The following is a 25,327-nucleotide window of genomic DNA, read 5'->3' on the forward strand; positions in this document are numbered from 1 at the left end:
TTGTTGGGCTGTAGTTTGGAGCCTTCACATAAATTTATAATTAATGGCTCAGGAATCTCCCCAACTTGATTTGAAGCTTCTAGAGGTCATGAATGAAGGACAGATACATTTAAACCCCCCAGGGAGCCCCTCAAGTAGGAAGTTCTCAACACATAGGGGAGGCAGAATATCACATGGTTGAAAAGCTCTCTCTCCGTTTGACAATTCCTGCTCTGTTAGAGGGACTTGGAAAGAGGCTTTCCCATTTCTAAGCTGCACGTTCCTTGTCTGCACAAAGTGGATTAAAAAAAAAAAAAAAGAAAGTACAGTTTTTTTTTTCTGGGAACCCCAGTATATCACATAGGTAAAAGGTAAAATTTGATCTGATCGGTTGGCCTCCCCCTTGCGACCCCAGAAAAGAACCCCAGTTTGAAAACCACTGGACCAAGTAAATACCTGATTTTCTGCCAACTGGGACATTCTGTGATTTTATGACAGGATAACTCTACATCTCTCCCAGTTATGTGATTCTGTTTATTAAGATCCATTGATGCTACATATTTTATTGGACTTTTGAAAAGAAAATCATGCATATTTCCTTGAACTTATGAAAAAATGTCATAAAGCTGACTCTCATTAAGCACTTTCTATGTATCAAGCGCTATGCAAAAAATGTTATATTGCATTATCTTTATTTAATCTTTTCTCCCCTACTGGAGTCTAAGACTTTGTTTAGATCACTGTTGTATTTCCAGCAGCTAGAATAGTTCTTGCGACATAGAAAGCATTAAATAAATATCTTCTGGGCCAGACGCGGTGGCTCACGCGTGTAATCCCAGAACTTTGGGAGGACAAGGCAGTTGGATCACCTGAGGCCAGGAGTTTGAGACTAGCCTTGCCAACATGGTGAAACCCCGTCTCTACTAAAAATATAAAAATTAGCTTGGCGTGGTGGCATGTGCCTGTAATCTCAGTTACTCGGGAGGCTGAGGCAGGAAAATCACTTGAACCTGGGAGGCAGAGGTTGCAGTGAGCTGAGATGGTGCTGTTGCACTCCAGCCTGGGCAACAAGAGAGAAACTCCGTCTCTAAATAAATAAATAAATAAATAAATAAATAAATAAAATAAATTAAAAATAAAGACTTTCTGAATGGATGAACTAAGGTAAATAAGTACTATTCATAGTTCCATTTTATGGATGAGGAAACTTGGGCTTAGAGCTGCTAAGTAACTTGCCTGTAGTCACACAAGTTAAAAGCAGAATTAAAATATGAAATGAGCCCCTCTTGACTACAAAGCACACTAATGCCATTTCTTTTTGGTGGAATTGGCAGGAAACTGGAAAGAGATAGCATATATTGAGTACCTTCTATATGATGAGCATAGGCCTAGGTATTGCTTTTCACTGCCAATTATCAACAACCCTGACAGATAGCTATTGTTATCCTCATTTTTCAAATGAGATCATGGAGGCTCAGAGTGGCTAGGCACCTTACCTAGAGTCATCTAGCTAGTGTAAGGGACTGAGCTAGGATTGAAGCCCAGGTCTTTCTGACTCCAAAGCATTCCTGTACAAGATCCAGCATATTCAAAAACATGCACTCAAGTTTAGGTTCTGGAAAATATCATGCCACTGGTGGGTAGAGATCAATAGGCCTGATGAGGCTTTACCACCCCTGCTCCAGCTCCCAGCATTCCCAGCTTTACATTCATGAAACCACTGGGCATTGAACTGGGAAGAGTCCACCAGGCTGAGAAAGTACAAAATATACCAAAAAATAAGAGTTGATGACTAAGGATGATAAACGTCGTCACCACAGCCTGCTGCTCTCTGTAGCCTCATCAACATCACATGTCTCAGACCAGGTCTGAAGTTAGACTGATGATGTCACCAGAGTCTCTAAAAGGGCTCATCACTCACATCCACTTGTCATGTATTATTAAGCAGATCTATAATACATGTAACATTTTCTACTGAATTTCCATTTCTTTCTTTTCATGACCAAGGAAAGAAAAATAGAGTGAGGATGACTTTTCCCAACTTTTCATCCTTATTGCCCTTCACTGAAAAATAACTTCATCTTGAATCACCTCCCAAAAATGGTCATTCAGGCTCTAATTTCATTAATAAGGATGGAGCTACAGTTTAATAATTATCATTTAAGTAATGCATATTCTATATAGACAAGTAAATGGATGTCCCTCATCTTTCCTCCTTAAATCCACAGAGAAGGGGAGTCTACAACCCTATCTTTTTCTTTTTTCTCTTTATTCTCCACATTACTTTTTGAGACTTGGGGTTCTATTAATTATGTTAGAAATTTTCTGCATTATCACTTTTGTAGCGATAACGAGAGTCCTCTGGAGAATCGAAAGTCCTTGTCGTCTAAATCAGAATCTCATTAGGGGCAGCGATCTCAAGGATGAGCAAAAGTTATCCAGATGAAGAGTTTTTTTAGGCAGAGAACAAAATGCTCATGAGTGGCTGGCCCCGATTGTAGGGCCTGTAAGGAATGGAAAGAAACCTGAGTGACTGGAAGACAAAGGTTCACCCAAGGCAGAGTGCTGGATGTAAGAGCAAGCGTGAAGCAAACAGTGTTGGAGAACTCCAACGGTGCAGGGCCCTGTGCTTAGAAGGGCTCTGAGCTTGATTTAACGTGCTGTGTTGTCACATCCCTATTGTGAAACTGTTCATCCTTTTTGAACAGAGGGCCCTGCATTTTCATGTTGCACTAGGCCACATAAATTGTGTAGTCAGTCCTGCTTGGGTGTGAAAGCCAGCTCTGTCATTGATTAACTAGCTAGGCGGTCTCTGGGAAATCCACTGGCCTTCCTGAAATTCAGTTTCTGCTTCTGTAAAGCGGAGCACACAATCCTTTCTTCAAATACACTGTCATGAGGATTCAATGAGACTATGAATAATCAGTGCTTTGTATAGTAATGGGTGCCTGGTAGGTGCCTAATCAATATTCCTGTCTTCTTAACTAAGAGAGTGTATCTGAATCACCTGGGGAATTTGCTTTTTTTCAAAATACATTAACCTGGGTTCTGCTCTGAGCACTTCTGACTCTGTGGGGATGTGGTGGGGTTTTTTTTTTGGTTTGTTTTTTGAGAGAGTCTTGCTCTGTCACCCAGGTTGGAGTGCAGTGGCACCATCTTGGCTCACTGCAACCTCCACCTCTTGGGTTCAAGCAGTTCTCCTGCTTCAGCCTTCCATGTAGCTGGGACTACAGGTTCACACCACGACACCAAGCTAATTTTTGTATTTTTAGTAGAAACGTTGTTTTGCCATGTTGGCGAGGCTGGTCTCAAACTCCTGACCTCAGGTGATCTGCCTGCCTCGGCCTCCCAAAGTGCTGGGATTACAGGCATGAGCCACCAAGCCCGGCCGATGTGGTGGTTTTGAACGAGGTCTTTATATGACACTGATTTATATCTCGGGTTTCCAAAAGCAGCCTTAGATTCTCAGAGAGCTAGCTAAGAAGCCAGAGAGAAGCAGAAGAAAAGGCAGAGGGAGAAATCGATGGACTACTACTCATCCTCAACATAAAAAACCTGTTAAAGAAGAAAGAGGTCATCAACTTAACAGCCCTTCAGATGACAAAGACAGTGCTGAAATGCACTGTGGGAACTCATCCCATTATCAAGGTTCCTATAAAATTTTCTGCTGCCCATTTGGTCTGACAAGTACCCCCAGAGGAAGAGGGGCTGTGGACAAGAGAAGCCAGGGTCAAGGCCAAGGTTGGGGACTGAGTTTGAACTTATTTTCAACTTAATGACCCTAATACCGTACTCAATAGAGACAGTAATTCTGAATTGTGTTTATCCTGCCCAGATTTTAGGCTTTGACATTCTTCTAATGAAAAATCTGAAGCCTATACTACTTGAAGTAAATGCAAATCCCAGTATGAGAATCGAACATGAGCATGAAGTAAGTATTTTGAGCATCTCATTGACTATGTTGCCATACAGCTGAATATTCCTACCCTCATGTTACTCACTTAACAAAACAAGATGGAACATTCTCAGATTTTCATAGCCAAATTCTATTCAAGTCAAATAATTTCAGTTTTGTTGGGTTCTGAACATAGACTGTTAATACAAGACCTCTCTGACCTATGGTCACTTCCCAGCATGCCGTTTTTCCAATTTTTAAGGTTTGGAAACTTAGAAGCAGCTGAGCCTTCCCATCAATTTTGACATGAACTAATTAGTTAGCCTCAGGAGATGAACTAATTGAAATTCTATGAATATGATTTAGTCATGTTGACATACTTGAATCACTAAGATAAATAGTACATTTAGCAGTGGTTATATTTTTCTCCCTCTCCCCCAAAAAATTCATTTAAAAAACTGGAAGGAAATACAGCAGATATCAATATTGGGTTTGGGGGGATTATTTGGATTATTTTAGTTTTCTTAACCCCTTTCTATATTTCTTAATTTTCTGCAGTGAGCATGTATAATTCTGATAATTAGAAGAACATGGTGCTATTTTTCCTCTTCATGTATTTGGTTAATTTATAAAAGGAAATTGACATTCTTAAGGTAGTATAAAGGAAGTCTTTAAAAATTTTCTTCTATAGATTAGCATAAGCAAAATTTACCAGCATAACCCCTGGAGCTAGCTGGATAGCCACTTGACACTGAATCACGGTCTCCACTGTGACACAGAATCCTTACCCATTCAAGCTTTCTCCAGGGGTGTTTGAAAATGTCCCCAGCCTCGTTGATGAAGAAGTGAAAGTGGCTGTGATCAGAGACACTCTGCGCCTCATGGACCCACTTAAGAAGAAAAGGGAGAACCAGTAAGTACTATGTCGTTCATTTCTATCAACTCTGCCTCCTAACTCTGCTTCATATCCTAAGCAGGTAAGTTCTTGGAACCTGCTACCATTGTGAGTGAGATTTACATCTTAAACAATTCTAATAAAATATCTTCATTTTATAAATATCAGCCCCCAAGCAACCAGTGACTCAAATTGGGAGTAATCTGGCAAATGGGCTTTTGTTGATGAATTTGTGAGTGTTATCCAAATCTGGAATATCTCTTCTAAGAAGCCATCTCCCTCAAGGTTAGGCCGCCCACTTGCCCGCCGTTGTGCGCCTAGTGCTTCTCTGAAATCCTCAAGCGCAGAAAGAGTACAATAAAATGCACGAGAAGAGGGCCACAGGTAACTAGGACATGGTAAGAGTTGCTTCCTTTTTATTTTCTTCATGTTTACACTCTTGCAGTATAAACTTTCAGTTTCAAAATTGGCAAAGCCAATTTAATGACAGTTCTATGATATTTACAACACTTGTAATTCCACTTCGTCCCCACCCACTCAGTGGTACCTTACATTGCATTGTTGGTGGATATATGTGCTCCACCCTCCCTCCATGGAATCACCCCAGAAATGAACGATATTTCACCTGAGTATGTTGTTCTGTTTTTACCAAATTCCAGGCTCTCACAAAGTAGGGGTTGAGTACATATCACTGTGTCAATGTTTCAGGAAGAAAAATCAAAGGCATCTCAAATAGCACTTCTCACATCCCTAGACTAATCAGATTAACCCTAATGTGCACAGACAAATAAAGCACTTGTCAGTAATTGTTCAAAACTGGGAGGAATGCAGACTTCCCTAAGCAAGTGGTGTTTTGTGGGTTCCTCTATCAAAGTTTCTCACCACCTGGGCTCAAGCCCAAATATCACCTTATGGTCGTGCTGCTCACGCTTGGCTGCACGTTAGAACCCTCTGGGCAGCTTTCAGAAATACCAATACTAGAGTTTCCACTTCTAGAGGTGCTGATTTTAGTTGGTCTGGGTGGAAGGCCTGGCCACAGAAAGTTTCTAGGTTCCCTAGGTGATTCTGCTGTGCAGCCAAGGCTGAGTGCCACTGCCCTGCAGAAAATATTACCCTGAAGAAGTATTGGTCACAGTCTGAGTCAGGCTGGATGGCGCCTGTCCGGCTGAGCCGGCTGAGTTCCTCTCCAGAGTGTTCTTGAGAACACTGTGAGGCACAGATTGCCATTGTTGGCAAGACTCGGCTGAGAATGTTTACCTGTAGTTTGTATGGGCCAATCCCACCAGGTGTGGCTTCTTCCACCGATCAGTGCTTCAAAGCTGTCCTCTCAGCAGCTCAGACCCGATGGCAGCCAAATAATGTGTTCACCAGTACGTATGCGTCTGCAGCTGCTTTCTTTAGCCATCTCAAAGGAAAAGCAATGGATTAATTGCAATTTGGTCAGAATTACTGCAGTAAAACTCATTCCTCAAAAATCTGTTCTCTAATAGTTATTGGACTCACCAGCAGATACTAGGTTCTGAGAAATAGTATGGTACTGTAAGGAGATTTGGGTAGTGATGTATGCCAGTATGGCATAGCAATACAGTTTTTTTAGGATGACTTTGACACAACAGTGTTCTTTTTTTTTTTTCTTTTTCTTTTTTATACTTTAAAGTTCTGGGATACATGTGCAGAACATATAGGTTTGTTACATAGGTATACACGTGCCATGGTGGTTTGCTGCACCCATCAACCCATCATCTATGTTAGATATTTCTCCTAATGCTATCCCTCCTCTAATCCCCACCCCCAACAGGCCTCAGTGTGTGATGTTCCCCTCCCTGTGCTTATGTATTCTCATTGTTCAACTTGCACTTATGAGTGAGAACATGCGGTGTTTGGTTTTCTGTTCTTGTGATAGTTTGCTAAGAATGATGGTTTCCAGCTTCATCCATATCCCTGCAAAGGATATGAACTCATCCTTTTTTATGGCTGCGTAGTATTCCATGGTGTATATATGCCACATTTTCTTTATCCAGTCTATCATTTATGGGAATTTGGGTTGGTTCCAAGTCTTTGCTATTATGAACAGTGCTGCAATAAAGATATGTGTGCATGTGTCTTTATAGTAGAATGACTTATAATCCTTTGGGTATATACCCAGTAATGGGATTGCTGCGCCAAATGGTATTTCTGGTTCTAGATCCTTGAGGAATCGCCACATTGTCTTCCACAGTGGTTGAACTAATTTACACTCCTACCAACAGGGTAAAAGCGTTCCTATTTCTCCACATTCTCTTCAGCATCTGTTGTTTCCTGACTTTTTAATGATCGCCATTCTAACTGGCATGAGACGGTATCTCGTTGTGGTTTTGATTTGTATTTCTCTGATGACCAGTGATGATGAGCTTTTTTTCATATCTTTGTTGGCTACATAAATGTCTTCTTCTGAGAAGTGTCTGTTCATATCCTTCGCCCACTTTTTGAGACACATCAGCATTCTTATTCCTTTATGGGGAACAAGAAGTTCAAGAATCGTATGGCCTGAGTCTTTTTAAGCTCTGCCACCTAAACATGAAGGGATAGAAGCATTCTACTATATTTTCATTAAATGACATTGAAACAAAATTAGTTTTTCTTGTTCTAGTTGCTTTTCTTTACCTACATCAGTTAATCCATAGGAGCTGCATTCTATGTGATCTGTATGAGCTGCAGGCCTAAAATTTAATAATAATGGAGCATAGGACCATTGAGAAGGATAGGAAAGGCATTTTACAACTTATCAAGTCATAAATAGCAGCACCTCATTTTTAATTTAAAAAGCATTGACTTTTTTATTGATAGCCAGGAACAGTTAGAAGTTGAACCTGACTTTTATTCTAATATAAAACCCTTTCATCTCATCCTCTTCTTACCTATAATGTAAAGATATATGATAATAGCTCAATGCCATTTACTGATTTTTTTCTTAATTTCACCGTTTTTTTTTTTTTTAACTCAGCAAGGATTATCCATGAAAGTACTTTGTAATCCATAAAGTGTGTTTACATGTAAGGGATTATGATCATTTTGATAAATTTACCATGCGGAGGAAAAGGCTGAAATTGTTCTCAACTCCTTTGTGTAGAAATGTTTCAGAAGAAGTTGAAAAATTACCCTATTTATGCCACACAGTGTCATAGTGCTGAATCCCGTGTCTAAATCTGAGACTCTGTCACTCCAACTGCATAAAATGGTGTTATGTAGACTTCCAGGCTAGAAGCTGCCTTTAGAAGCCAGGGTTTCTAGTGTTTGCACAGAATCTGGCCTATTTTTTGGGGAAAAAAAACAAAACAAAACAAATGGAATCTCAGCCTTTCCCTTCAGCTCTTTAGCAAAAGAGGGTCCGAAGTGTCTGCCCGTCATTAGTTATTTCTTGAGAACAGTTTGTCAGCAAGACTGCTGAGGCAGGTCTTCACTTCCTCACACAGACTAAAGATAAAAAGTAGATACCCCCAACTCCTCATCTCCCCAGACTGCTCTGGACAGGTGAAGAGGAATCCTCAGAAGGAGCCCCAGACTGGTGTCCATGCATCATGCATTTCCTCGACCTCAGGGTCTTGTAGCCTGGGGTCAGTTTCTTGGTGGGACTGAAAGCAATCCTCAGGCAGTCTACCAGGGGAAGAACTTGACTCTGCTGACATCCACCTTGGCATAGTCGAGAGTGCCTTCTATGGAGCTGAAAAACCTGAGATTCCAATCCTAACTCTGTCACTAACTGGTGGTGAGTCCTTGGAGATGTTGCATAGCTGTTTTGAGCCTCAGTATCCTTTTCTATAAAATGGGGATAATGATGTTCAAATAAACAATGAGAGGCCGGGCACAGTGGCTCACACCTGTAATCCCAGCACTTTGGGAGGCCGAGGCAGGCGGATTACTTGAGGTCGGGAGTTCAAGACCAGCCTAGTCAACATGGTGAAACCCCATCTCTACTAAAAATACAAAAATCAGCTGGGCATGGTGGTGCATGCCTATAATCCCAGCTACTTGAGAGACTGAGGCACAAGAATCGCTTGAACCCAGGAGGCGAAGGTTGCAGTAAGCCAAGATCGTGCCACTACACTCCAGCCTGGGTGACAGAGTAAGACTGTGTCTCAAAAAATAAATAAAAATAAAAATAAATAAGAAAAACTTTTAATATATAGTAGGTGCTTGATAATGCTGAGTTTACCACTCAACAGCAGATCATGAGGTCAGGAGTTCAAGACCAGCCTGGCCAATACAGTGAAACCCTGTCTCTACTAAAAATACAAAAAAAAAAAAAAAATTAATCAGGCGTGGTGGCGCATGCCTATAGTCCCAGCTACTCGGGAGGCTGAGGCAGAAGAATCGCTTGAACCTGGGAGGCAGAGGTGGCAGTGAGCCGAGATCACACCACTGCACTCCAGCCTGGCAGCAGAGCGAGACTCCGTCTTAAAAAAAAAAAAAAAGAAAAAAAAGGAAAGAAAGAAAGTATCTACTGGACATGAAAGAAAAAAACAATGCTTAGTTATTATTCTCTTTCCTGGTATACTTAAAGTAGATTTTTTAGTTTAAAATCAATGATGTATCGTAAAAATGAAGCTGCTTGATGACTGTGGACTAGAATCGACACTGGAGCTGGTTGCCAATGGAAGGTTCTGTTTCCAGGTAGCAAGATGTCACTGGCTGATATTTATTTCATGTGTTAGGAGAAATTACCTTTGGCTCCTGAAGGAGGAGAACCTCTGTCATATGTGAACTGTTTTGGCTAAGGTAGCATTTTGTAATATCTAGTGACTTAATTGATTTTCTTTTTTTTTTTTTTTTTGAGACGGAGTCTCGCTCTGTCGCCCAGGCTGGAGTGCAGTGGCCGGACCTCAGCTCACTGCAAGCTCCGCCTCCCGGGTTCCCGCCATTCTCCTGCCTCAGCCTCCCGAGTAGCTGGGACCACAGGCGCCCGCCACCTCGCCCGGCTAGTTTTTTGTATTTTTAGTAGAGACGGGGTTTCACCGTATTAGCCAGGATGGTCTCGATCTCCTGACCTCGTGATCCGCCCGTCTCGGCCTCCCAAAGTGCTAGGATTACAGGCTTGAGCCACCGCGCCCGGCCGACTTAATTGATTTTCTTAGGAGGGTTCTGTGGAGGCTCTGTAGGGACATGGGAAGCAGGAAGCTTATGGGGTGGGATTCTGGAAACATTATATAAATGGAGGTAAAATTCACATATGATACAATGAACCATTTAAAAGCACACAATTCAGTGGCATTTAGTATGTTCACAAAGCTGTGCAACCACCACCACTAGCTCCACAGTGTTTTGCCACTCCAAAAGGAAACCATCAATCACTCTCCATTCCCCCTCCCCCCAGTTCCCGGCAACCAACAGTCTGCTTTCTGTCTCTGTGGATTTAGCTGTTCTGGATATTTCATCTGAATAGAATAATACCCTATGCAGTCTTTTGTGATTGGCTTCTTTCACTTAGTATAATATTTTTGAAGTTCACCCTTGTTGTGGCATGTGTCAGTACTTCATTCCTTTTTACAGCTGAATAATATTCCATGAGATGGATAGACCACATTTAGTATTCATTTGTCAGTTGATGGACATTTGGGTAGATGCCATCTCTTTTTCAACCAGAGGGATGCTACAATGATCTATTTCATATGTTGGCACTCTACATTAGATTTCTTTTGAAGAGAGGGGATCTTTTCTGCTATGAGAAGTTTTTAGAACCCCCGTTTTCATCCAGCCTCCTCATTTATTGCTAAAAGCATAGACCTTAGAACTCATCATGCTGGTCAGTTCCCTGGTTCAAGAATCTCCCTCTGAAGCCGGGCACAGTGGCTCACGCCTGTAATCCCAGAACTTTGGGAGGCCGAGGCAGGTGGATCACGATGTCAGCAGTTCAAGACCAGCTTGGCCAACATGGTGAAACTCTGTGTCTACTAAAAGATACAAAAGTTAGCTGGGCCTGATGGCGGGTGCCTGTAATCCCAGCTACTTGGGAGGCTGAGGCAAGAGAATTGCTTGAACCGGGGAAGCGGAGGTTGCAGTCAGCCAAAATCGAGCCACTGCACTCCAGCCTGGGTGACAGAGCAAGACTCCGTCTCAAAAAAAAAAAAAAAGAAAAAAGAAAAAGAGAATCTCCTTCTGAAGCATCACTGACAGAGGAGCGGCATATGTCCCAGCAAGACAACAGAGTTGGTATCAGTCAGGCCTGGGATAATGTCCTTAATCCCTGATCATTGCACCCTGAGCTTGGTGGTCAAGTCACTTTGGTCTGATCATGTCTGTAAAATGGGAATCCAGGTACCTCCTTGGATGGATTGTCATGGTCATGATATGAAATGACACGTGTGAGAAAGCCCCATGGGATCTGAGAGCATTAGACAACAGCTAGTTCTTAGAGTCACCATCAATCAGGCTTTCCTTTAAAATCATGCTGATGGTGACAAATAAGTCATCAGCTCTTGAGGCAAGCTGTTTGAGTTGTGGACATAATGGTTCTGCCCCCCTGAATCATACACGGGGAAGCTATGCTGGAGGGAGGTATGAAACTTGCCCAAAGTCCCAAAGCTAGTGAGAAATAGACTGGAAACTGGGCCCTGGGCCTGACTCCTACACCAGTGTTCACTTGACCATGAGGCTGTATTGGTCTCCAGTTTCTGTTTTCACATTCAAAGCTTAACTTTGAAGGTACGGGAAAAAAGTAAGAATAATCAATGGAAAATTTCCCCTTTCACTCAAGGTATGTGGGCAGCCTAAGTCTTTCTTTTTAAAACTTCTGTCAGAGGCAGAAGTAAATAAATTACAATCTCAATTATTTTTAAAACAAGGTGCTTATTCCATCAATTGATTAATTTTTGGCTCCCGAGGGACCCATTTTACTAGTATTGGGCTCCTTTTCCTGAACATAGATATTTCAGGGAACTGGACTCCTTTCTCAAGAATCATAACCATTCAGGACCCCAGTGTAATATAAATGAAGACAGAGATAGGCTTGGAGAAATCGGAGGGGGTTTTATTGATATCACGATGCCACGCAATGCCTGGGAGCTGGGTTATGGACTGCTTTCCTCTTATTCAAAGGTATATATTTGGAACATGACTTATATAAGGCCCAGAAGCCCCTTTTTCCACAGTAACATTTCATAGTCCTCTCCCCGTTTCATTACTTCCTATCACCATAACAACCAGGTTTGCTGTAAAGAGAGGGAGTCAGTCTGCCAAGCAGCTGTGGTCCTAATTTGGAAGTGTTTGTCCACTAAAGGTTTTATTGGGCGCTCAGGCTTTACTTCTTACCTTGACTCCAAGCACATCTCTTGGGCCCTGTGCCATATTTAGTGCCAATAGATGAATCCCCAAATCTGGTAGATTCTATGTAGAATCTAGAATAAAGTTGAAACATTCTCAGAGAACAGAAAACAAGGAATCTCCCAGTGGACTCTGTTTTGTGGCTGGGTCTTGTCGTACAACCAAGGAATGTGGCTTTGTTCAATCCTGGAGAAGATTAGAGAAACAGTAATCAGAAATTCTCCAGGCCCAGAACCCTGTCCCTTAAATTGGTAGCACCTCTTATTGAAGTCCCCTCAAAAATAAGGAAGAGGGGTTCTTAACTACCTAGACTAAGCATGCTGTTGTAAGTATAGAACATGATCTTTCTGACTGGAGAATGGATTCTTCCAGAAGAATCATCCACTATCCTGCTGAATGGCCCGTTCATGTATGCACTGCTGACCTTTGGTTGAAATTCTGGGCTCAATTGATTCCTGAGGTGATATGGTTTGGCTCTGTGTCCCTACCCAAATCTCATCTCAGATTGTAATCCCCACAAGACCTGGTGGGAGGTGATTGGATCATGGGGGTGGTTTCTCCCATGCTGTTCTTGTGGTAGCGAGTGAGTTCTTGTATATGCACATCAAAGCACAGCACTTTTTTCTTAACCTTGCTTATGACACAGAGACATTTGTTCACATGTTCTCCTGCTGACCCTCTCCCCACTATTACCCTATTGTCCTGCCACATCCCCCTCTCCAAGATAGTAAAGATAATGATCAATAAATACTGAAGGAACTCAGAGACCGGTGCCGGCGCAAGTCCGTATACTGAGCGCCGGTCCCCTAGGCCCACTTTTCTTTCTCTATACTTTGTCTCTGTGTCTCTTTCTTTTCTCAAGTCTCTTGTTCCACCTGACAAGAAATGCCCACAAGTGTGGAGGGGCTGGCCCCCTTCAAGTTCTCATGAGATCTGGTGGTTTAAAAGTGTGTGGCAGCAACCCCTTCTCTCTCTCTCTTTCCTGCCACCTTGTGAAGAAGGTCCTTGCTTCCCCTTTGCCTTCCGCCATGATTGTACGTTTCCTGAGGCCTCCCAGTCATGATTCCTGTTAAGCCTGCAGAACTCTGAGTCAGTTAAACCTCTTCGTCATAAATTACCCAGTCTCAGGTAGTTCTTTGTAGCAGTGTGAAAACAGACTAATACATGAGGGTTCAATCAGGAACCCTGACCCTGCAGACCAGCACACATTGACCCCAAGCACCTTTGAAGATTTTACATAAATAAAAAAGTCTGGGTCACAGATAAATGAATATTTGCATACTTATTTGCATTTCATTTGCACCATGTGTGGATTAGAGAAACAGATATTTATTTATTTCGAGTGTTTACTGACCACTTACTGTGTGTCAGGGGAAGACTGCAGAAGAGAATTAGATCGCCAGCCAGTAGGGGCGGCAAGACCCACGCATCAGTATCTGTAAGGTGGAATGTGCTAAGTACTGAAAGCATAAAGACAAATTGCCAAGAGAGGAAAGTGTGGGGAGAGGTTATTTCCTGATGGAAAGAACTTTAAAAACTGACAAGGAGGTGGCACTTGAGCTGAGGTTTAAAGCGTGAGTAGGATTTGAAATATGAAAATGAGGGGAAGGAGGTCCCTGGTGAAGGAAACAAAGGCACAAGGCTCTGTTGGGGGAGCCCTGAGGAGTTCAGGTAGGCAGGAGGGATGGGTGCATGGAGTGGATTAGGAGAGAGGAAGGTGGGAGCTAGGTGGAAACTCAAAGCCAGAGGTTTATGGCCTTGAATGTCAAGAAATTTGAGGCCAGGCACGGTGGCTCACGCCTATAATCCCAGCACTTTGGGATGCCTAGGCAGTAGATCACATGGAGTCTGGAGTTCAAGGCCAGCCTGGCCAACATGGTGAAACCCCATCTCTACTAAAAATATGAAAATTAGCCAGGCATGTCCCTATAATCCCAGCTACTCAGGAGGCTAAGGCAGGAGAATCGCTTGAATCCAGGAGGCAGAAGTTGCAGTGAGCTGAGATCACACCACTGCACTCCAGCCTAGGCAACAGAGGGAGACTCAGTCTCAAAAAAAAAAAAAAAAAAAAAAAAAAAAAAAAAAAAAAAAGGAAAATAAATTTGAGCTTGTTTTTTTGTGATTTTTTTTTTCCCTCTCCTCTAATGAATGTGTCACAGTCTTTATTCTTAGTCCCTGGCACAGTATTCAAAACCTTTTTTTTTTTTTTCCAACTTTTATTTCAGGGTCAGGGCGTCCATGAGCAGGTTTGCTATGGAGCAGTTTTTCTATCTGGAATGCACGAAGTCTTGAAGGGTATCTCTGATTTTGTGTATATGTGTATTTTTTTTTTCTGGAGCAAAGGCAAGAAGTTTCATCATATTTTCAAAAAGTGAAGAACTGAACTGTCATCCTATTATCATTGGAGGCTATAAAAAGCCACAACAACTTGTCTGAGGTTCCTAGCTTCAAGATACATTGTGTTCCCCGTACCTTGAAAGGTCTCAGGTTTCAGATGATAGCAAATGAGAAAAAATGTGCATACATTTTCAAGTATGAGCAGGCAGGAGATGACTAATGATAAGTGCATTATTTTATGTGCAAGAAGTAAAACCAGACAACTCTCTTCCGTTTGAAAATGTTTAAGCATTAAGTCAGAAGTAACCAGCAAAAGCCTTATTTGTGGGAAGTCTGTTGAGAGGGAACCATTTCCAAGATGTATGGGGAAGAATTTCCTGAGCTGATGTGAGAGTGTCATTCCAGAGGACCATTAGACAGGAGCTGAGCCCCTCCGCCGGCAGGTAGGCACGCTCTCCCTCTTGCCGTGCGTGGAGCAGATGGGAAACTAGACGAGCATATGGCCAGTCAGTCATCATTACGGGGAAATGGCAGTGCTGAATTCTTTGTGGGCCCTTCCAAAGTTATTCCAGGTAGTGATGAGGTAGCAAATGTGTTTGGAAATTTCCTTAGGAGTTGCACCAGTGAGCCTTAAATGTTTGTGTGCTTTTAGAATCAGCAGTTGTTAGCCCAGAACACAGCGCACGCTGGGCTTAGGAGACCAAGGTTTTAGTATCAGCTCCACCTTGGTCTCAGAAAAGTCACTTAGACCTTCTTGAGTTCAATTTCTTCATTAGAAAAAAAAAAGGGGGAATAATAGTTTCTGCTCTGCCTGGTTCACAAGGGAGTGTTTCTTGAGTGCTGGCTGTGTATAGCATGGTGGTAAATGTTCACATATAGTCCCAGCTGGTCTTCACACAGGATCTGCAGTAGGGGCTATGACTATTTCTATTTTATAGATGAGGACATTGAGGCTTGGAGAGGTTGAATGGTATGGCCAAGTCCACCTGCTTATGAGAGATAGACTGAGATTTAAAGGCAGGTCTGTCCAACTCTTGCCCTGCAAGAGAACAGACGTGCAGGTATTTAGCACATGAAAGAGATGGGTGCCTGCAAGGTGTTAGCACTCCCTGGTTGGGTTCATGCCTATCCAAAGCCTGTTCTCTCTGTAAACTTTGGGGCAGGGTTTCATGTCTCTATCTCCAGGGCCAGGCGCAGAACCCAAGCAGGTGCTTATGGGTGAGGAAGGTCTGTGGTCAGTGAGGCAGTGACTTTATGTTCAATAATGTTCACACCCAGAATGAATATAATGTAAGCCAATGTACAAAGAAGAGTGACTTAAAGCAGAATCTCACATAAGACAAGAGAGACCATCCAAGACAGAAAATTCCCCGTGTGCAGTTATGTGTCCCAGACCGGAGAACAGGCTGAAGTTTCGTAAGAAGACCTGGTGAGCCAAGGACTAGGTTGAGTCACATGAAATCGCTGATAGTAGACAATTTCTGGAATACAAGAATGGCAATGTCATATGGTTCAACCTAATAGTTGGCTGGGAATGGTCAAGACAAGCTTCTTGAAGAAGGTAAAGAAGTTGGGGCTTGCATTAGCTTGGGCTTGGATAAGTAAGAACATATAAGTAGACTTGGGAGAGGAAGTATGGAGGCAGGAAGCAGGTGACAGGGTTAGGTGGAGGTGGGGAGGCACCAGTGGTGGGTCAGGACCATCCATCATAGTTCCAAAAGGGCATTTTGGGGTGGAGAAGACAGATGCTGCTTCCCTGCTGCCCATTTATTATTAAAATGTTGTCCTCATTGTAAAAGTAATGTGTGCTTGTTGTAGAAAAATTGAGAAGTACTGAAAAGTACATAGCATGACATCTCCCTCAAAGTCAGCCACCCAGAGCTAACCCGATTAACTTTTTACTTAATAAAAATAGTATAATCTTCTCCTGTTGTTTATAGTTGAAGCCATACTGTCTGTGTAATTTTGGTATGCTGTTTTTATTTTTCTCCTTTTTGTGTGTGATGGAGTCTCACTCTGTCGCCCAAGCTGGACTGCAGTGGCGCAGTCTCAGCTCACTGCAACCTCTGCCTCCCAGGTTCGAGTGATTCTCCTGCCTCAGCCTCCCGAGTAGCTAGGATCACAGGCACCCACCAACGCGCCTGGCTAATTTTTGTATTTTTAGTAGAGACAGGGTTTCACCATGTTGGCCAGGCTGGTCTCGAACTCCTGACCTCAGGCGATCCACCCGCCTTGGTCTCCCAAAGTTCTGGAGTTACAGGCGTGAGCCACAGCTCCTGGCCTATTTTTCTCCCTTTTATAAGGCAGTAGTTGCCCCTTTCTCATTCACAACTCTTCTTGAACATCATTTTCATCAATGACTGGACCGGAGTTTGCCTCCCTATTGGGGAATGTTCAGTTTATTTCTAGCATCTATGCTTAAAGCTCTGTGCAATGAGAATGGTGTCATAGGGTAGAGAGGGTCCCTGGGGCAGCAGGAAAGGAGATCTACTCTGGTTTTCAATGTACAGTAGAAGAGTGGAGTGAGTGAGGGTTGGGGCCCTGGATGAGACTCTTGGGTGTAAATTTGGCTCTGCCATTTATCACCATAAATAGGGCAGAGATTCCCACTCTCTGTACTTTGTGTTTTTTTTTTGTCCATAAAAGGGAGTTTTCAGTTGGATGTTTTTAAACCTACAAAGCAATGAGAAGTTCTTAATTTGGAGAGAAAGAATATGTTGCTTATTCCTAAGAAAGTATTTGACATGGAAAATATCCAATCTGAATATAGTTAAATAAATTGAACAATATATGTAACCTGAAAGGGTTTCTTTTTTTTTTTTTTTCTTGAGGAAAAAAGTGTGGAGGAAGGGGTGGTAAAGTGGGAAGAGTGCTACAGCAGTGCCAGGTTCATCTTCAACCGTGAGGATGGACTTGATTTTCTTCTAATGATCTGTTAGATTATCAGAAATGGAAGATCAAAATGAAAGCCAGTTTCAGTCATCATTTGTAAATCCTTGGTTATCACACCAAGTGTTTGGCAGTGTTCTCTAGCTGCTTTCCTTCCTTTTCTTTTAAGCAATTTCTGTTTCTTCCTCCACTTTAAGCAGCCTAAGAGGCCTTTGCAACCCTCATCACAGAGGCTAATGAGAGAGGTGGAAGAGGGTGGAATTTGAGCGTTTCAGAGCAGGAGGATCCACCCCCAGGCTCACCCTCTCTGGGCATGCATCTCATGAGTGAGAGTCAGCAGCCTTCTGGGTCTAGCTGTGGCTTTCCTGGATATGCAATTCCTGTCTGGGGGGATGCCTTTATTTACTTAGAGAGGATCATTTTCTTCCTCCAGACTGTGCCATGCCTCTGCAGCACCGTAGACCAGTCCTGAGAAACTGCTAACGTGTGAATGAATATAAGTATGCATGCGTGCATGAATGAGTGCTGAGGGCTTGCTACATGCACGTCCTGTGCTAGAGGCTGGATCAGTGATGCCTGTAGCCTCTGTGAGGTACAGGAGGCAGCAGGAGCACCAACAGCCAGGTGAGCTAGGCCTGGGCATGAGGAGATGTGGGGCAGGAAGGAGGCAGTGAGGGAGACCTAAGCTGAGGAAACAAGTCCTGGTGAGGGCTGCAAGGCAGGACAGGACATGGGGCTCTCAAAGCACTGACAGCTCCAGAACATTCATAACTGTATTCACAAATTCATGAAAGCTCCAAGCTGGAATCACCCTAATGTCCCCCAACAGAAGATAGAAGAATGCACTCATTATGGATATTCCCTTACTGGAATACTATACATCAATGAAAACGTGTGTATTATAGCTTCGTACATGGATATTGACGTACAGCAAAAGCAGCAAGTCATACAAGAACATCTACAGTACAGTTCAACGAAATAAAATTTATAACAGGCAAAACTAAATTTTGTTTTATAGAGGTGTAACCCTAAGTAGTCAAAGATGAAGAAAAGTGAGAAACAAAGATCAGAGGGTTTAGGGTGGTTGCTTCTGGGCAGGGATGGGCAGAGGGAGGTGTGATCTGAGAGGGTCACAGGTGGAGGCTGAGATGTGGCTATGGTCTATTTCTTAACCCAGGTGGTGGCTGCATAGGTTTTAGAATTATTCTTTAAATGTATGTGTCTATGTTATACATGCTTGTATATGTGTGAGATTTGAAAATTTTACAGAAAAAAATAAAGAAGTCCAATGTATAATATGGATCACAGTGAGCAAGCAGGGACAGTGTCAAGAGATGGGGCCAGAGCTGCAGGACCTAATTAATGAGTCAGGCCAAGCATTTGGCTTTTCCTCCTAAAAGCAATGGACAGATTTTAAAAGCAGGCTGACACGATGAGGTGTGTATTTTGAAACTATCGCTTTGACTGCAGCATGAAAGCCAAATTGGGGTGAGGCAAGGGTGGCTGTGGGACAGTTACGAGTTTTGGGGGATGTCGATCGTGTGGGTTAGGTGGCAGGAGTAGGAATGGAGAGAAATATTTGTATCAAGTCGTTTTTAGGAGAATGAATGGACAGGGTTTGGTGATGGATTGGATCTGAGATGTGAGTGTGAAGGAAGAACCAAGAAAGGGGCTCTGCTAACATGTGAATGAATGCTCATGCATGCGTGCATGAATGAGTGCTGAGGGCTTGCTACATGTACGTCCTGTGCTAGAGGCTGGATTGGTGATGCCTGTAGCCTCTGTTCAGCAACTGGGTGGCTATTGGTGCCGGTAATGGAGGTGCCACAACCTGGGAGAAGAACAGCTTTGTGAGGGCCTGATGGAGGGTCATGACACTTCCAGGGATATTACCTAATAGGTAGTTGGGTACATGGGCCAGGGGCTCATGAAGGGGTGTGGTCCATTACAAGAATAATTGCTCCACAGAGTAGACAGGGATGGTTTGGTCCCCAAGTGCAGACTAGACACTGTACACCAAGTGATTTTGGTGGCAACTGTGGTGAAGTGGGGTGAACCCAGGACAGGAGATCTGGGTTCAGATCCTGACTATGACTCCTCTTTTTGGCACATTCTTAACCCTGTTGCACTTCAGCATGCTCACGGAGCTTGGCCCTGCTTGCTGGCTCAGTTGCTGGGCACAGAAACATCCTGTCTTCACGGTGCCCTTTGCATATTACCTCTGTTGTCTTAATTCACTTTTAGGCTTTTGGAGTTGTGCAAGTGCCTTGGGGGCCTTAAGAAGCACTGGACCCCATTGTAAGCAGTGCGCATGCCTGGCAGGGGGAGTGATTGAGGACTATTGAGTGGAGCAGGCAGTGAGGGTTTCCCTAGAGCACCTGCTTCTCCTGGCTTCCCCAGCGAGCCTCCTCTGCTTGTCATTACAGTCACCATCACCCTACACACCTGTGCAGGGCTTGGCAGTTTATAGAGTCATTTCAAACCGATTATCCTAAATGATATTTGCCCGACCATGCAAAGTAGGCAGGAAATGAGTCGTTCTTCCCATTTCACAGGCAAGGAAACCAAGACTCAAACAACATGGCATTTCACAAGCTTTAGGCTTTAAGACTGTATGTGTTGGAGGGTAGGTTGCTGGTCATGGAAACAGTTACCTGTGTCCAAATCTACTAGCTGAAGCCTCAGCTAGGCTCTGTTTCTATACACCATGACCTCTGTGAGGTGCTGGAGGAGAGAAAAACTGGAATCTGTCCTCAGAGGCCTGATTAGGAGTGGGGACTGAAAATCCTCTGCTGGGAGGAAATGGTGGAGGTGCTAAGCATGTTTGGCTTAGAGAAAAAAGACCCCAGGAGATGAGATAGCATTTCCATTTTTACTTAAAGGTGGTTATGTGCGAAAGGGGATGAAGTCTCTTAAGGCATCAATAAGGCAGAGCAAAGACCCATGACTGAAATTTGCAGAGGGATTTAAGCTCAAAGAAAGAAAGAAAACAACAACAGCAAATGACTCACTTGGCCTGAAATGATAAGGGTTGACTGAAAGGAGTAGCAATTTCCATGTAGTTATAAGTAATCAAACCAAGGCTAAATAGCCATTCAGTTCTTAGTTGTGCCATCTTGGGCAAGCTGCTTAACCTCTCGGAGTCCAGGTCTCCTTATCTAGACAGTGAACATACTGTTCCTACATTGCAGGTTGGTTGTGAGGACCAAATAAGGCACTGAAGCAGATCTCTGGGGACATTCATTCCGCAAGTAGCTATTGAGTTCCTAGTACATGACATACGCGATCTGACTTAATTTTCATGGCAGGCTGGCCCCTCACATTTTTGAGGCCCAAGAAAGAAAACAAATTGAAGCCTCAGCCTCCTTCCAGCCCCTCCTTCTCTTCCCACTCCTGACTCCATCCACTACTGCAAGGAGTCGGGTAGACCCTACAGTTCACACATCTCAGCTCTGTTCACAATGACCCCCACCCCCAACTGGCTGTTCCTGGCCATTCTTCAGGTCTAGGAAGAAGGCCCCAGAAGCACCATTTGCCCTTGAGAGGGTGGACTCCAGCCATCTAGGAGGGGAATTCTGGGTTCCTGGTTCCCAGAGGAGGGAGGGCATGGGCTCCATGTGAACATGCGTCCTTGGCCTCAAGGACTCCTTGCCCCTTGGGAAGGCGGCTACCAGAGTTGGACTGGAGAAGGACCCTCTCAAATGCAGGGCACAAAGCAGGGGCCCACTCACCAGGATATAAGTGCAGTATTTTTTGCTAACTCAGTAAGTGGTGGTGCTTAGTTACAGTTACCTGGGTGTGCTCAGCCGGGAGCCATTCTGGAGCTCTGACAGGCTCAGAGTGGGGAACAAAGCCAGGGAAGCAGAGGAGGGAAGACGGGACGGGGATGATGTGGGCTATCAGGACAGGGCCAGCAGCTCAAATGATCAAGTCTGTAGGGACAGATTGACTAAGTTTCCTTTTGGATCAGGGTTCTTCCTCCCGTGGTGGTGAGGGCCTCTATGGGCAGGCTGTTTCTGGAAGAGTCCCTGGGCAGTGGTAGAAGGTGCCCCCTGATTCTGACTGGCTAGTCTATTTGAGGAAGACCTGAGGCTACAAGCTGCTGCCCGGGGGGTGGGGTTGGGGTGGGAGAAAGTGGCAAGGACCAGGCCTTAGCCATGGAGTTGAGGATAGAACCACAGCTCTATTAGAAGAGCCAGCTGGGCCAACATGCAGCGGGGAGGGCACAGCGGGGCGTCAGATTCTGGCTTGAGTCAGCAAGGCCACTCCCAGACCCCCCTTCTTCTGGGGCTTGGAGTCAGCTAACTACTCCCTGCTGAGGTCAGCAAGGCTGGAGGACCGGATGGGGCAGATCCACTGGATGCAGAACCTTGGAGCCTGCAGCTGAGTAGGGACCAGAAGAGGAGCTGGGTGGTTCCCAAACGTTAGTGGGCACCAGAATCACCTGGTGGGTTTGTTAAATCCCAAACTGCTGAGCTCCACTCCCAGAGTTTCTGATTAATTTGCATTTCTGACATGTTTCCAGGTAAAACAGATGCTGCTGGTCCAGGTACAACACTTTGAGAACTACTTGCCTGCCAGCCCCCGGCCTTGTGTCTGTCCCAGGCCACCTGAAGACCCTGGGAAGCAGCCCTTCATTCCTGCTAGGGTTTGGCGTAGTACTCTCAGCAGGGCAGCCACTAGGCCCCATCCTCATGCACAGCGATGGAGGATGCCCCTGGCGAGGGAGGCCGTTGGAAACAGAGCTTGCCAGTAATACAGGGAACAAGACACCCGGTTTAATACAGCTGTACTTGTAGGTGTCACATATATTGCTTGTGACCACAGAACTGAAGAAGCAAAACAGAGCCACTTTTTAAATTCACATTTTTAGGAGTGTTTCCTTTCTGTGCGGGTTTCTTAAAACAAGTGAAATATTAAATGATTGTAAAATCTAACCTTTAGGGAACAATCAAACTGTCTTAGAACAATTCTTCTAACGAGGGAGAAAGTTGCAGATTCCACCTCCCCCCGCCCCCCCCCCCCCCCGTTTCATTCTCTTCTAGCTGGTTTTCAGGCAAAGTCCTAGGTGCATTTTCAATTTGGTCTCAGCTTTTCTCGCAGCAGAACAAGTGGTGGGGAAAACGTTTTCTCCAGGCAGCAGCAGCATTTCTGTCTCGTTTGTTTGGTTTTGCACTGTAACACGGCATCTTGTGGGGGCTGCTAATTTGAACTTAGGTCCTTCTAGGAATGCATCATTCATGATCAGTAAACATATCAGGATGCGGATTTTAACCACTTAATTATTGAATGTGGAAATGCTTCCTTGCTTCATGAATATTTTAAAATGGAGCAATAGACAAATTATGTTTCACTCCCAAATTTCATTGTGGTTCTGAAACACTTCATATTTAAGCATTATCTGATTACCCTGAGGCTGTGAGCTCTACTGTCCCTCAGAAAATTTGGTAGCAGAGTTACCTTGTTCCAGACCATAGAGAAGTCCAAGGCCTTTATCAGAAACAGGTCATTGCACCATGTAGTTTGTCCTTGGATCTATAAATGTCTTTGCTGGAAATGGAGGTCAAATCAGTACTTTTATAAATGGGGATGTAGCCTTGTGCAGTGGAAAAGGCAAAGGGCTGTAGGGTCTGGTGGGCCTGGGTTTGACTCTAGATTTTTTCTTTTGCTCCCTGTGAAATCTGGGGCAGTTATTTAACTTCTCAAAGCATCCGTTTCTTCATCTGTAAAATGTGAATCACAGTAATAGTTACCTAACAAGATTATCGTGATCATTAAATGAATTATAGTTCTTAACTGCACAGCATACTACCTGAGCATGGGAAGCATTTAATGAGTGGCACTAAATTTATATTATAATTTTCCTTATTGTTCCAATCATAAAAAGTCCCTATCACAATGTTGAGCCTATTGCCATTTAACAAATTAGTTTTATTGTTACTATTGTTAACATCATCACCAGTTTTACACATGGATGTATATTAAAATACACAGTTTTCTACTACACAAACTATATGCATTTTATTTTTTAAGATGGGAATTTATACAAGTAAATGGACAGCATAATGAAGTTCAGGAAGATTAAAGTAAACCAACGGTGCTCATATTAAATAGTTTAATTAAGATAATCCCTGATGCAAAACATTTGTTCAGTTTGCACCTCACATTGAAAATGGGCTCCATAGATTTTCATGAACTTCTCTTTGATGTGGAAAGGAGACTCTGACCACGTAGGGGACCTGGCTGGGAGTCAAGGTCTTGGGCTGAGTGTCTGCCCCGTGGCTGCACTCTGAACTTGACCGAGAGCCAGTCCCCACGCTTCCCTTGCCTGTGGTCTGTTGATCTCTAGAGACTGCTATTGTGCAAAAATGCTACCATTCTGTAAATTCATGTGATTTATTATCCTTAAAAGGAGAGATACAAAAAATTAAAAGGAAGATTTCATCCTTTAAAAACGCTTAGACTCTGCAAATTTTGCCAGTTGTTTTTAAAACAACGGGTATTAGGTGCCAGCTAGTTGAGGGCAGCTTAATTGGAAGCGTGTTTATTATCTGGAGTGAGTGTGTGTGTGTGTGTGTGTGTGCGTGCTTGCACTGAATGTGTTCTTAACAGTCTCTCATCATCTAGCTTCTTGCTTCCACAAAGAAAGGTTTGCTTCTCCCTTGCATTCAGAAGAAACACTCTAGTTTTGGTTATGAACACTAATTACTTTGAAGAAGAGAAATAGGATTGTGTTTCTAAAAATAGTTCTGGATACAGAAGGCCATTTTTTGATTCTCTTAGAATCTGCATGCTTCACAAGAGTGATATTACAAGGTTTCACATTTATTCTCAGCCCGGGTTCATCGCTAGCATCTTTGGTGAACCCGTGCTTGTAATCAGGGGACAGAAAGGGGCTTGTCTCCATGTTCAGCTATTGTTCAGTGTCTTCCGTAGTTTGAATCTTAGCACCCTTCTACCACCTGTTTGTTTTTGAGAGATCATTCCTTTGGTTCATAGGCCTGTTGGCTTGGCCTATGATAACACAACAGTGAATACGTGATACCCATGGAGTGAACAGACAAGTGTCACTGCAGCTGATGCATTGTAAGAAAAGGAAGCAGTACTAGTGTTGGGAGACCCAGGTTCTAGCCCCGGCCCTGCCACTGACGTGGTTCTTTCTCACGTACAGTGGGGCTGGGGCTGTGTTGGATCTTGTGAACGCAAAGGTAGTTCAGAGAAGCTCCCTTGGCTAGCTCTGTTGTCTGGGCTTTCTCTCTTCAGCAAGGGCTTGGGCTTGACTACTGAGGACTTTTTTGGCCCTAACATTCTGTTAACTCAATTATTGATAATAATAGTAGTAAGCCTCAGGCAGGTTATATAGGTGGCTGTTTTGATAGAACTCCAGCAACAGGTAAATCTCTGGATGAGTTCCAAATTATAGATGGCTCCAAAAAGCATGCTTAGATTGTGAGTTTTTTTGTACCCCATGCAAGGTTTGTTGGGTTTTTTGGTTGCTTTGTTTATTATTTTGTGGATTTTGGGGGGGAGGGGTTGATCTCTATAAACTGGTTCTTGGTTCTTTCTTGGTAGTTGGGAAATGCTTTGGTTAATTTTTTTTTTTTTTTTTTTGAGGCAGATTCTTGCTCTGTTGCCCAGGCTGGGGTGCATTGGAGCGATCTCAGCTCACTGCAAACCTCTGCCTCCCAGGTTCAAGTGACTCTTATGCCTCAGCCTCCTGAGTAGCTGGGACTACAGGCACGCGCCACCATGCCCAGCTAATTTGTGTGTTTTTTGGTAGAAATGGGGTTTCACCATGTTGCCAGGCTGGTCTCGAACTCCTGGCCTCAAGTGATCTACCTGCCTCAGTCTCCCAAAGTGCTGGGATTACACACGTAAGCCACAGTGCCTGGCTGCTTTGGTTAATTTTCTACTCTGGGCTCTTATTGACATTTGACCCATTCATAGTACCCCAGGCAAAGATCTCTAAATTGGTGGAGCATGGCTTCTTCTTAAATTATGATGTGCTCATCTGAGTTGTGTTTTCTCCTTTAGTT

At 43.7% G+C, this 25,327-nt stretch overlaps 1 protein-coding gene across 8 annotated transcripts in view; it reads left to right on the forward strand.

The window, feature by feature from the left end:
* TTLL11 (tubulin tyrosine ligase like 11) overlaps positions 1-25,327 on the forward strand; it is a 272,684-nt gene that overhangs the window by 112,249 nt on the left and 135,108 nt on the right. For 4 of the 8 annotated variants that reach the window (XM_077968073.1, XM_028834888.2, XM_077968075.1 and 1 more), the window contains 2 exons: positions 3,815-3,910; positions 4,672-4,787. The exons of 1 other annotated variant lie outside the window; for it this stretch is intronic. In XM_077968073.1, the coding sequence (XP_077824199.1) occupies positions 3,815-3,910; positions 4,672-4,787 (212 nt within the window). Of the gene's footprint in view, positions 1-3,814; positions 3,911-4,671; positions 4,788-14,663; positions 14,846-25,327 lie in introns of those variants that run through there. 3 more of the 8 variants (XM_077968077.1, XM_077968079.1, XM_077968076.1) reach the window with 2 other exon arrangements.

The sequence above is a fragment of the Macaca mulatta genome, chromosome 15, assembly GCF_049350105.2.
Source record: "Macaca mulatta isolate MMU2019108-1 chromosome 15, T2T-MMU8v2.0, whole genome shotgun sequence".
NCBI lineage: Eukaryota > Metazoa > Chordata > Mammalia > Primates > Cercopithecidae > Macaca > Macaca mulatta.